The sequence below is a fragment of the Canis lupus genome, chromosome 26 (assembly GCF_048164855.1).
Source record: "Canis lupus baileyi chromosome 26, mCanLup2.hap1, whole genome shotgun sequence".
NCBI lineage: Eukaryota > Metazoa > Chordata > Mammalia > Carnivora > Canidae > Canis > Canis lupus.
The window spans coordinates 4,432,308-4,444,982 of NC_132863.1; the positions used below are offsets into that span (position 1 = coordinate 4,432,308).

The following is a 12,675-nucleotide window of genomic DNA, read 5'->3' on the forward strand; positions in this document are numbered from 1 at the left end:
ATGCCTGCTAATGCATGGAAAAAAGGAAAACTAAAACCTTCCTCCTACTATAAAAACAAAATAGTGTGGCCTCTGTTTCTTTTCTGATAAGAGTCTTAAATACCAAACAGTTAACTGCATAATAACATTTACTGGCAGCCAGGCAGCCTGCTTAGCAGATATATAAAGCAGGTAAAAGGAGAAAAAGTTAATTTCTTGGCTGAATGATTCCATCGGTAGCTATAGGGCAAACCTGAAAGTCTTTTAGTAAAGTAGCAGTTGGTTCTTCTATCAATCTGTAGCACACATACTCTTCCAAGGAAAGCATTAAATATGAAAATCATATCCCGTTATCATCTGTTTCCAGCTTTCAGTCCAGTAAGCTTTTCTTAATGAATGCTGCAGCCTAAGGAACGAGCACGCTGTTGGCTTCTCTGAATAATGGAGTGATGCTACCATTTTTGCTTATTACAATATCGACTGGCTGAGGGGGTTTCACACATAGTCACAAGTGACTACTCTTGCCAGCATGCTCCAAGTTATTACAAGATGTTTTTAGACATTTCATCTAAAAGAGCTTTACTGCTTTTAGTGGAGAAAACATCTATGGTCTTGAACAGAATCATTTATATGGAGATAGGCTGCAGGATTAGTAGCCTGCATTACGGCAGATACATAGCAGAATTTATTTAAGTATTCCCTGCCAGTCTTTTTGTCTGTTGCTTAGATATGCAATCTTTTCTTTCCACTTCCTCCGTGAAAGGTTAAAATGTACAAAATTATATATACAAAGAAAAGAAGCAAAAGGCCACATTTTGTTTACCTTTTGCTTAAAACATTTCTGGAACTAAGGGGGGGAAAAAGCAGCTATAAAGCATCATTTAGCCAAACATAATTTCACCTGCTAACGACACTAAGGTTTTCTTGGGAATTTGTCTCTTTTAAGCCTGCCGTGATGGCCTTTCAGCACATTTAATTGAATTAAACATTAAAGTAATACTCTGTAAGGAAAAGTCTTTAAATAATACTTATAGGTTAATCAAAAAGATCTTTGTAATAAGATGATTTTATTTAAAACACTAAGGTAAAAGAGGAATGTTCCAGAAGTCCTCTGTCAACAGTAGGTATATTATTTTAATGTATTACCTTTCCTCTGTCTTTATCCTTCTGTTCACCTCTTGCTTCTGGACTCTCTTTTGACAGTAGCTGCATCTTCTTCATTTGAGCCACATATTCGTTCTAAATATAAACAAAGTTTCGATTTTGTGGTGGCTCTTATGATAACCAGCTATATTTTTCAGTTATTAGAGCATGAAAAGAACACTGAAGTAGAAAGTAAAAGCTGATATTGTCAAGAAATTCAACTTATCTTAGAAAAGAGATGATTTCACAAATAAAATGTCAAAAACTGAGTTCTATAAGATGCCACATGCTTTTAAATAAGATTTGATGGATTCTCACCATCTTTCATCAACATAGGGAATAAAACCTTGTTATATCAAACTCTGAGGAAAATACAGTTACTTTAGTATGAAAACAACACATTAAACAGTGTTTACCCTGAAAATTTTTTGTCCTAAAGGAAAAGAAATCAATCCTACTGACTTTATATCTGTATGGTATCTACATTAGTATCATGGTCCTACCAGTCACAGCAACAGAGTATATTATTTGCCAGATCCTCGACTTGAAATGAATTCCATTTTCTATGAATAAAAACATATAGTAGACATCAGTGCTCAACACCATAGGAATGAAGTTTGCTCTGGCACTAATAACTACATAAAGATGTCTGCTTCATTATTGTACTATAATTGATGAAAGTGATTCCATCATAAAATGACTTTTTTTTTTTAAAGCAAGGCATAAAAAGTGCTTTGATTCAGTGTTATTAATTAAAGCCTTAAGAAATTCACCGATGGTGGTCCATCACAGATAAGTATTAGAACATTTTCTAAGTTAGGTTGTGATGCACTGCAATTAGAAAGACACCTATGAGATAACCAAATTAGAAAACCGTTTCCTTAGTTCTCAGTCTGAACATGTAATTGGCCTGAGATTTGAGATACAAAAAAAAAAAAAAAAAAAAAAAAGTCAGTTCTAATGAGAATTGACTTATTTCCCTCAAAATATTTTAAAGGATATTATAGTTGCTCCATTTTTATTAACAATTAAGCAGGGAATTTTTTCTCTATCAAAATGCTATTAACATGATAGATGACAGTAATGATCTAAAGAGATTCCTGATTAAGCAATAATTTTATAAGGCTAGTATACACGATAAACTAAGAAAAGATAAGGAAAGAGGGCAATTAAGTTAATACAATTTATATCTTTCTGTTCTATATCTACTTCTTTGGACTCAGAGACATTTACTTTTTAACCCCAAGAGCTTTCAAAAGGCATACTTTATAGATTCTAAGGGAAAGCATCCTTAAAAATGGGAGTGAATTATAAAATAAAATAAAAACACTGAGCTTTATTAAATAATTATAGGTTATACAAAAATCCTCCATTCCTGTGGCTACAAATATTTTCATATATTCTTTGAGATCAGTTATGAACATGCAACAGGCATGTTGTACCTGATTTCCTCATTATGGGATCATTTCAGAGCCATATCTTCCAAAGACAGAGTACTTTCTCATGTAATATGTGAGTTTTATTTAATTCATTTTGCTGTAGCAAAAACTGATAACTGCATTACGGCTTTATAAAGAACAGTAAGGACCGTCTCTTCATGAGTCCAATTTAGATTGTTCTCAATGCATCCAAATAATTTACTGAATTGTAGGTACTTTTCTAAATTAGTGATGCAAATAAAAACCGAACAATGTATTTGAAATCCAAAGTTGCTATGATAAATTAATAATTGATACAAACTATAACTTTGTATCCCCTAGGACCACGCGTTTTCCACCTACAAATGCCTTGCTCTTTAACTTTTATTTATACATAGGACACTTGGTTACTATCTATCAAATCCACCTTCTGAACACTGGAGAGCAGGGATTTCCAGCCCCCATCTCCTATTCTATCTGCATATAAACAAAGGGTTGTACTAGGTTTAAAAGTTTTTGGAAAACTGTATAGATGAGTCTTACCAAAACTTCCACAGCTAACAATGTCTGATGAAATAGCAGAGCACACATCTGCTTTTCCCATCAGTCTTTCATGTTTTATTCCCCATTTCTTCTCTGATCAGGTCCCATTATACCTCTACAATACATGAGGGCTTATACTGCATCGTTCTGTCTGGTGATGACAGGTTCCTGCTCTCTTCTTGCCATGTGGTCTAGATATCTGTCAGATTTGCTACTTTAGGGGGGCAAAGTTCTCATGTCCTGTCAGCGCCTGCCAGTCCATAGCCTCTCTAAGGACAGTTCCCTCTTCTCCCAACTCCCCTAGGGAAATCTGTTTTAATAAACCTAAGAACATGGAATCAACCCATCAGGTAACTCGTTCCGTCAGTTACCATTTTGCTTCACAGCACTGGACTGGATGCTGCCCACCTACATGTAGAGGGACCTTTCTATTCATTTCCTTACTGTGTGCAAACCATTTTATCTTATCTCAACTGATGAAATCTGTTAATGATGATTTGGGGTCATGGGAAAAGGAGATGGAGGTCCTGCCAGGTCTTTCAGGTCCCTGGGATTTCTCTCTATGCACATGACACATTTCATTTTCCATTCTTTCCTTCTTTTCTTCTATACCCCCACTTACATTCCTTCAATTTCCCCGTATCACATTATCACTTTGGCTGAAGATGCCACCACTACCTTCTATTTAAACAGGCTTCCTTTTTTTCAGTGGTCCTTAGGATTATATAAACATTCTCGGTTACAGAACTGAACAGACATTTAAAATCAACTGGCCCAGCCTCCTCATGTACCCAACTCTTTGGGTATAAAGAGTTACATAAACTGTCTGATTTGACCCTGAGAACTACAGTTCACAATCTTTTGTTTTCTCTTCTATCTTTTTTCCAGTATATGCGTTTCCTCTTAAATTCTGAGTTTCTACAAAAAGGTATAGAGGAATACTTACTTATATTCACCTAATGCATATTAACAAGTAATACATTCTGGTTCATAAAAAATAGGATAAGCTACAGACTGTCTTCCAGAAGCCTAAAGGTCATGCCCTGTCACAATGCTCAGTAGGGATCAAATGAGAGCTCAAAGATTTGTTCTCTTCAAATTTTATCCCCAATAGGCACATTTCATCTAAGAACTGAATTTTTAACAAGAATTGCATCTTTAAATAGTAACATTATATCTTTATAAAGTGCCTCTGTTATTAAACAGAAATGCTCCTGGGAAGGTATAACACAGGATAGAACCAATGTGACAACATTAGCTCTCACATAGTTGTTCATGGTCCATGAGATGATGGTCAAAGATGAAAAAGATGGAAGAATTAATTTTCAGTCAAGGGGGGAGTCTCAAAGCTTACTGAGTGCTTATTATGTGCTACATTCTGGGTCAGACACTGACAGCATTGAAATAATAAGATGAGGAACCCACAGTGAGGTGGGCAAACACATAAACAATGACAATACCATGGAGGAAGTGCTTACTGAGATAACTATGGCACAGACCTAAGGCAGGACAGAGGGAGAGAGGCCTTCTACTTGAAGAAGATGGGAAATAATGTGGTGCTTTCAAGTAAGTGTTCAGCATGTTTAAAATTCAGTGGGTGCATGTGAGTACATGAGTGTGTAAAGGAGAGAAAATGTGCACGTGTGGGAAATAAAAATGGAGAGGGATGGTGGGAAGACATGGGGGTGGAGGGAAGATTGCATGAGTTCTGGGGGTATGAGGGGGCAGGGGTGGGGAGAGCTAGGGGTAGGAAGAGAGAGCGAGCAGAGATGGGGACAGAGGAAGGGGGGGCACATGGGGAAGAGAAAATGTGCACATGTCTGTGTATTTGTGTGAGACAGACAGCGAGAGAGAATGTGTGCTAGGGGTCCTAAGGCTGAGCTGCAGGGTGGTGTGCAGGCTGAGAGCAGCATCTGGGCTTTATCCTAAAAGGCTGAGCAAGCACTCAAGGATTTCAGGCAGATGAGAGACATAACCAGATGATGACTCTCCTCAACTGGGGACCCCCTGAATGCCCTGGCATGCCAATGTCATGCCTGGCACTTGAATGTGGGAGGCTGAAACAGATGCTGGCCATGCTCCACACATGTGCCTGGGACCCCTTTGGATGCTCCTAAGTCCCAGCATCCCTGTCTCTGTGCCTAAGGAGCTCACGGTTAATTTCCCTTCACCTACTTCTCTTCTCCATCAGTCCTCAATCAGTGATGCTCAGGAGCCATGTATGCATATTCCAAATGTTCGGAACCACTTGGCAGGGTTTCTGTGTGGGGTTAAGTTCCAGATGCTGACTATGATAGTTAACTTAGTAATACACCTTGTTCCAGCCACCTGTACTTCCCTGTCTCATCTACCCTCTAGCCTACTGACCCTCTCTGCACTTCCCAAATAAACTACTTCCATTTGAACCCTTGTGTCAGGGTCCACTTCAGGAGAACCCAAACTGAAATAAGGGCAAAGGGCACCCAAAGAAAACTGCTCTAAGGACCAACTGGGGATCTTCCACAAAAGCACTAATGCAGGGAGCAAGGGTTGAATGGGGGCAGAGAGAGAAAGAGAGAAGAACATGATCTTCACAATACTAGTAATATTTACATTATTAAACTGAGTGTAGTCAGCCTCTTTATCTGACAAGTAGCAACACAGCCTCAACACCATATTTTCAAACCTACATGACAGATCAATAGCCTCTAAAAGCCCTGAAAATGATCACAGGCCCCCAAATTAAGTAGTATAATTAATAAAATCAGTTGAAAGGGTTTTTTTTTTAAAGCCTTTATCCCATTTAAAAAGATTTTAATATTATATAATAAAAAGGGCATTGTCCTACAAAGAGGGAGAAATGCACTTAATTTAATTTGGGCCAAATTCCCACTTCTTGCACCCTGCTTCACTATTTCACTTTCTGGAACTCTACCAATTACTAATTCGTTTGCATTAACTATATTCTATTCAATGGGAAATATCCCTGGCATTTTGGAGTATGTGGACAATATGCTCCATCAGAACATCTTTCTCCTAAGGCTTATGTGTGGTCGGCCAGTAAAGGAAGTGAAGATCTGAGACCTGAGTGGGGCAGGATTAAGAGGAGACAGGTTGTTTGAGCCTTCCTAAGACCACCACTGGACACCAGGATGAAAGGAATGGGAAAAGAATAGGGACAAACATTTCCTTCTTTGAAACTCTTACTTCACAATTTGCTGAGATAAGTGGTATCACTGGCTAGAGTTTCAAATATCACTGTCTGATTTCACAAGCACGTTTCAAGCATTCAACTTGGACTTAGGGTGATTCCCAATATACAGTTCTCCATGGAACTCACAGCTTTCCCAACTGTAGCTACATAGTCTGCTCTTCTAAACCATCACAGATTGTTTTCAAAAAGCATTCCTTACCAAAAATTCAACTGCTCTCAATATAAAAATATTTACAAAAGAGGATTCTCCCTTTCAAATTCCTCCATCTCACATTTGGCTATATTGTGAAATCAATAATTGAGTAAAGCATCAATATGAAAATAAAAGGAAAATTTCTATTATTTTCTTTTTTCTATTGAGAAGGCAACATTCCCTGCTTTGTCCACCACTTTTATTTTCTCTGTGAAATCTCTGAACAGCAAAGAGATTTACATTGCTGATACCAACAATTGCTTTTTGAATGCTAAGTATTTTGCTTGACTACTAAGAGAAGAAAACCCAGAGTGCTGCAGCTAAAACTTCCTATTGCTTGAGCACACCTAACCTCCAGATCTTGGTTTCTAAATACCCTTCTCCACTAAAAGGAACCACAGCTCCTTGGGAAAGAGGCTAATTCCATGTCTGAGGCAGAGACGCATCCAGCAAACCTGGAATACCTTGTGCCCCAAAGCAAAGAAAGCTCAGAATTAATGGGGTCGGGTCAAAAGGACACAGAAACCAATTTCAAGAGAAACTGGGAAATTTGGGAAATTTCCCAGGCAAAATTTGGGAAAATATGAACAAAAAGAATAATACAGTGACTAAGAACACACTAACTAAAAAATCACAAGTCCCTGGTGATACCTAAAAAAAGAGAGAAAAGAAGGAAAGAAAACTCTTCTTTATAGAAGAATGTCAGCTAATAAAGTAGAAGATCAAATTAGAAAATCACCATTTCATAACCTCCAATATAACTAATTCAGGCATCACTGATGGATCCTAAAGCCACTACGTAAAAAGCTGTTGAGGAACAAGATATTGCTAGGATGTCAAACTATCATTCCATAGACTATTTGCTCAGCTGCAAAGGGAATAAAAGTACCATATAATAGAGAGATCTAGAGATTGTCATATTAACCAATGCATCAAACTCAACCTCACTCCGGTCAGACCACCTGACATCATCCATGACTCATGAGGCCTCCTGATGGGATGCAAGAGTAACCTCAGCTATGACTTTTTAAATTTAACTAATTAAAAAAATAAATAAATAAATAAATTTAACTAATTAAAATTAACAAAATTAAAAACTCAGTCCTTGGTGTCACAAGCCACATTTTAAGGGCTCAGTAGCCATGTGTAGCAAGTGGCTACCTTATTAGACAGCAATAGTATAGATAGAGAACATTTCTATCACTACAGAAAGTTCCATTGGGCAGTGCTGGTCTAATTTTCAGTTAAATAATACCAGTCAAATTCGGATCATTCTATAGGCAACTAGACTACCTTCTTCAAAAGTCAGTGTCATGAAAAAAAAAAAAAAAAGGAAGGGTGGTAGGAGAAACTTAGATTTAAAGACAAAAAAAGACACAATAACCAAAAGTAATGTGCAAATCCTAGCTGGCTCCTGGTCTGGAAAAATAAAAAGAATTTTGGAGGGAATTGGGGAAATTAAATATCGGTGGATATTAAATGATATTATTAATTTTGGTAGCTGTAATAACAGTAGTATGATTATGTAGGAGACTTTCCTTGTTCTTAGGAGATCCACACTCAAGTATTTAGGGAAGAAATGTCATGGTGTCTACAGCATACTTTCAGTGGCTCACAAAAAAAAATGTACGTACACACACACACACACGCACGCAAAGCAAATATGGTAAAATATTTATACCTACTGCATCTTGGTAGAGAGTATGTGAGTTGTCTTAGTCCATTCAGGCTGCTATAACAAAACACCACTGGCTGGGCGGCTTATAAACATCAGAAATGTATCATTCACAGTTATGGAGGCTGGAAAGTCCAAAATCAAGGCACCAGTGTGGTCACCTTCTGGTGAGGGCTCTCTTCCTCATTCAGAGCCACCACCACTGCATCCCCACACTGTAGAAGGGGCTAGGAAGGTCTCTGGAGCTTTTTTTTAGAAGGCATCCTACTTCATCCATGAGCTCTCCAACCTCATGACATAAGCATGTCTTGAAGGCCCCAGCTATGAATACCATTACATTTGGGGGTTAAGATTTCAAGATACGAATTTCAGGAGGACACATTCAGACCATTGCATGAATGTTGATTATAATAATTATTTTCCTTTTTCTGTGTTTTTGAAATAAAGGTTCAGTGTGGGAAACTCCCAGAGAAAAAAAAGAGAAAGGGAAGTACTGAAGCCAACTTCTTCTGTAACCAGTATTCAGTTGGGTTAACTTGAGCAACAATTCTTGGCCAGCACAAATGGTGACAAAAAGGCCTAGCCCTCCACACCTGGCATCATTTGTGGAGCTGTAGGTTGCCCAGCACCTTACAGAATGGGATCCCAGAATCAGAGAGGGCCACAGAGAGCAGCTGCTCTGGTTCACACAGTTGAGGAGCATAAAGGCGAACTCTATGGAGCCAGTTCTACCCTTGGACTCTCCCCAACACACTGTCTAACCAGGACAGAGGAGCTTAGACCCCAGAAAAAGAACCCATTAAAGAAGGAAGAAATCCCCAGAAAGAATGAAATCTTGCCATTTGTAATGACATGGATGGAGCTGGAATGTATTATGCTAAGCGAAATAAGTCAGAGAAAGACAAATACCATATAATTTCACTCATATGTGGAATTTAACAAACAAAATAGGTGGACATATGGGGGGGGGTGGAGGGAGAGAGAGAGGGAAACAAACCATAAGAGATTCTTAAGGATAGAGAACTGAGGATTGATGGAGGAAAGTGGGTGGAGGATAAATTGGATGGGTGATGGGTATTAAGGAGGGCACATGTTATCATGAGCACTAGGTGTTGTATGTAAGTGGTGAATAACTGAATTCCACTCCTGAAACCAATATTATATTGTATGGGTTTTTTTTTTAAAGATTTTATTTATTTATTCATGAGAGACAGACAGAGAGAGAGAGAGAGAGAGAGGAGAGAGGCAGAGACAGGCAGAGGGAGAAGCAGGCTCCATACAGGGAACCTGACATGGGACTCGATCCCAGGTCTCCGATCACACCCTGGGCTGAAGTCGGCACCAAACCGCTGAGCCATCCAGGGTGCCCTATTATACCATATGTTAACTAACTAGAACTTAAATAAAATTTTTGTACAAAGTTAACTTGATAAATGAAAAAAATATAAATTAAAAAATAATAATAAAGAAGGAGGTAGACTCTAGAGGGATCCCTAATGCTGCTCAAATTCAATCTTGAGGCCAAAAAATACCATATGCTAGGTGCTGAGCCTGGTAGTGGGTAGTGCTCTTGCCTGTACAAGTTGTGTAGTATAACAAAGTAAAGATATTTCATTAATTCTTCAACTAAAATAGAAATTGAAAAAATGCAATTTCAAGTTCCACGATCAAAACCTAGCCTCACGGTAATCCACAGAGAAAATGGGCAGTTAATCTTATGGACGAACAACTGAACATTACTGACCACCACTGATCTGATAATCTGATACATACTGCTATTACCTCCTTCTAATTTTAGCAAAAGAGACCAGGGTGAGAGTGAGAGAGAGAGAGAGAAATATAGTACAAAACAAGAAGTTACCTTCAGTTCTTGAAGCTTCTCTGTATTTGTGGTAAAGTGTCCAACATGAGCTTGGACATGTTCAAACCGCTTTAAATAGTCTTGGTTTCGAGTATGAGCCTTCTTTTCTGATTCACTTATTTCCTTCAGGTATTTCTTTAATTTAACATACTTCAGCTTAACTCTAGAAAAATAAAAAGCAGATTTTTAAATAATGCAGTTAGACTCTGACAAATCAAAGGAGGAGACTTTTCTTTAACAAAATTGTTAACAAGACAATGTATTTGGAGATATTTTACCCAAATACTGAAAGCTAAGAGCAGAATGCACATGCATTTTTAGAGAGAAGAAATTAATGCATCATCACTGAGTAGCACATCCAGACGTAACTCTCCTGAGAAATGTATATAAGATTACATTATAACATTCACACAATAAAGATTGATATGGATTTCTTTCTCAAAATTAAATGTGATTTCAAGAGCTGTGTCTATGTGGCCATGGTTGGATGAATAGCCCATTAGCATTCTTTTTATGACAGACAATTTCAAAACTACCTGCTTTATGGAAATAGAATCAAACTATAAACCACAATCCATAAATTCCAAAGAAATTCCAAAATTTAAAATACCCCAAAGGCTCTCATTTAGATAATATTAAAATTTTTAATGAGGAACTATAACAATATGCTATATTTTTAAAATATTTTATGATAATAAAATTATCATATGCTCTGTAATTCTACTCAAATTGTGAAAAAACCTTTAGAGACTCATCCAAGGTACAGAACAGAAGGCACACTGAATGGCTCAAGTTGTGCAGCCCACTCTTCCCACAGAACCAACACTGCTCATTCTAGCTCTTTCTTCACAAGTTTTATATGATAAGAGTACCTGGTATGAAGCATTTATATTGTTAGTTCAATAAAATAATTCAACAGTCTTTTTAAATTAAGTTTCTAATTTTAATTCCAGTTCTAGTTAACTTAGAGTATTATATTAGTTTCAAGTGCTTAACATAGTGACTCAACAATTCTGTGTATTACTCAGTGCTCACAATTTTTCAACATTGTTCTGTCAAGCAAAACTAAGTTGAAAATCACAAAAATGTTCACCCTCAAGACCAGATTGGCAAAGATGCTGGAGAGCTTAAAAACTAATCAGCAATAGACCTTAAACCTCTGTCTAGGTCAAATATTTTCAAGAAATTCTTTATCATGCTAATAAGTCTATGCTGACTTTAGTTGGCTGTCCCCATTTTTCCTTCTAAACAAAACACTTAAGATTAGTTTTACTACTGTCCACGTCTGCCACTTTTGACGCAAATGACAGTAATGGAGGTGGAACCTAAAGCATTGTCCTACACAGGCAGGCACTTCGTGAAGCTGTGGTGGTGGCCAGTGTCCAACTGGAATGTGTACAACAGTAACCATGTCTTTTCCACCCAAAGTCTAGTTTCATTCCTGCTCCCACATTAGCATTCAGAGCTGACCACAGAAGTCCACCCACCCATCCATACAGCCATTTGTATATTCAGCACTGTAAATAGGAAAGCCACTCAGCTAGTCAACAGGGAAAACAAAAAATTAGATAAGTCTAATACAGTGTCATGAATGCTAAGAAGAAAACTGCCAGGGACTCTTACTTACAGACTGGGTAACCTGACCTAATTGAGGGGATTAAGACAGCCTTCCCAGTGGAAATGGATTTTTAACTTAGACATGATGGATGCACAGAGGTAACCCAAAACTGGGGAAAGCCAGGGAGAGAAGATGAGGGGAAATGCTCAAGCAGGGGAAATAGCACGGTGCTAAGTTCAAAGGCAATAATTAAGAAAATAACTATACTAATATTGGCGAAAACTGTAATAATAAATTATTGCCTCTTACACTGGGTCAGATACTACTTCAAGGCTCTGTTAAGTTCTCGTAACTACCATTACCCCCATGTGGCAGACTGAAGAAACAGTACAGAGTGTTGAAGTAATTGTCCCCAGTCTGAGCTGGTGGGGCTCAGACTGAACAGAGGCACCTGGCAACACAGCCCCGCTGCTTACATGATACCATAAAGTCCTGTCATGCTTCAGTAAAGATTCTGTGTAACATGTTAGGGGAGGCTGGTGAGAGAGTGATGAAGATAAACCTAGGGGCAGATAATGGAGGGTCGGGTACACTGTTGTGCCAGATATCTGCAGGCCCTCCTCACACGTTCTTGGCCCAGCTCTTCCTCTGCTAGCTATGGCTGCAGCCACCTGGTAGCACCTGTCTCAGATGCACCTAGTATCTTGCTTTTGCAGGGTTGCTCCTCTGAGTTCACAACATGGATGTGAGAAGGAGTTAACAGCTCTTAGGGTGTTCCTGCCCAATGTGGGGTTGCCAGCAGATAAAAGGTTCCCTTCCTCCCTTAAGTGAACACTTGTGAGGAGCAGAGAAGCAGTCTATGTGGCTCCGCTGAAGGTCTGGAAGGATAGAGCACCAGATGCCCAGAGCAGTGACCAGTTCCTACTTCATTCTTCCCAGCCTTGCTCGCCAGTTTTATGTGAGCACTTCCTAAAATAAACTACCATCTACATACAAACCCTTGTCTCAGGCAATGCCTTCTGCGGGGGGACCCCATATTGAAATAGCCACATTAGCCAGTTTGGATTTTATCCTGTCAAGAAGTCAAAGAAAGTATACTTTTAGCAAATCAT

The 12,675-nt window shown here is 38.4% G+C and overlaps 1 protein-coding gene across 9 annotated transcripts in view; it reads right to left on the reverse strand.

Moving 5' to 3' along the window:
• The window catches only part of KIZ (kizuna centrosomal protein), a 131,234-nt gene that overhangs the window by 105,781 nt on the left and 12,778 nt on the right, over positions 1-12,675 (reverse strand). For 5 of the 9 annotated variants that reach the window (XR_012018139.1, XM_072799823.1, XM_072799825.1 and 2 more), the window contains exons 3-4: positions 10,006-10,168; positions 1,126-1,218 (exon numbers count right to left, since the gene is read on the reverse strand). Coding sequence is in view for 8 of the 9 variants with exons in the window: in XM_072799823.1 (XP_072655924.1) it covers positions 1,126-1,218; positions 10,006-10,168 (256 nt within the window). In the remaining variant the exon portion in view is untranslated. Of the gene's footprint in view, positions 1-1,125; positions 1,219-1,625; positions 1,686-10,005; positions 10,169-12,561; positions 12,615-12,675 lie in introns of those variants that run through there. The other 4 variants (XM_072799827.1, XM_072799824.1, XM_072799829.1 and 1 more) reach the window with 3 other exon arrangements.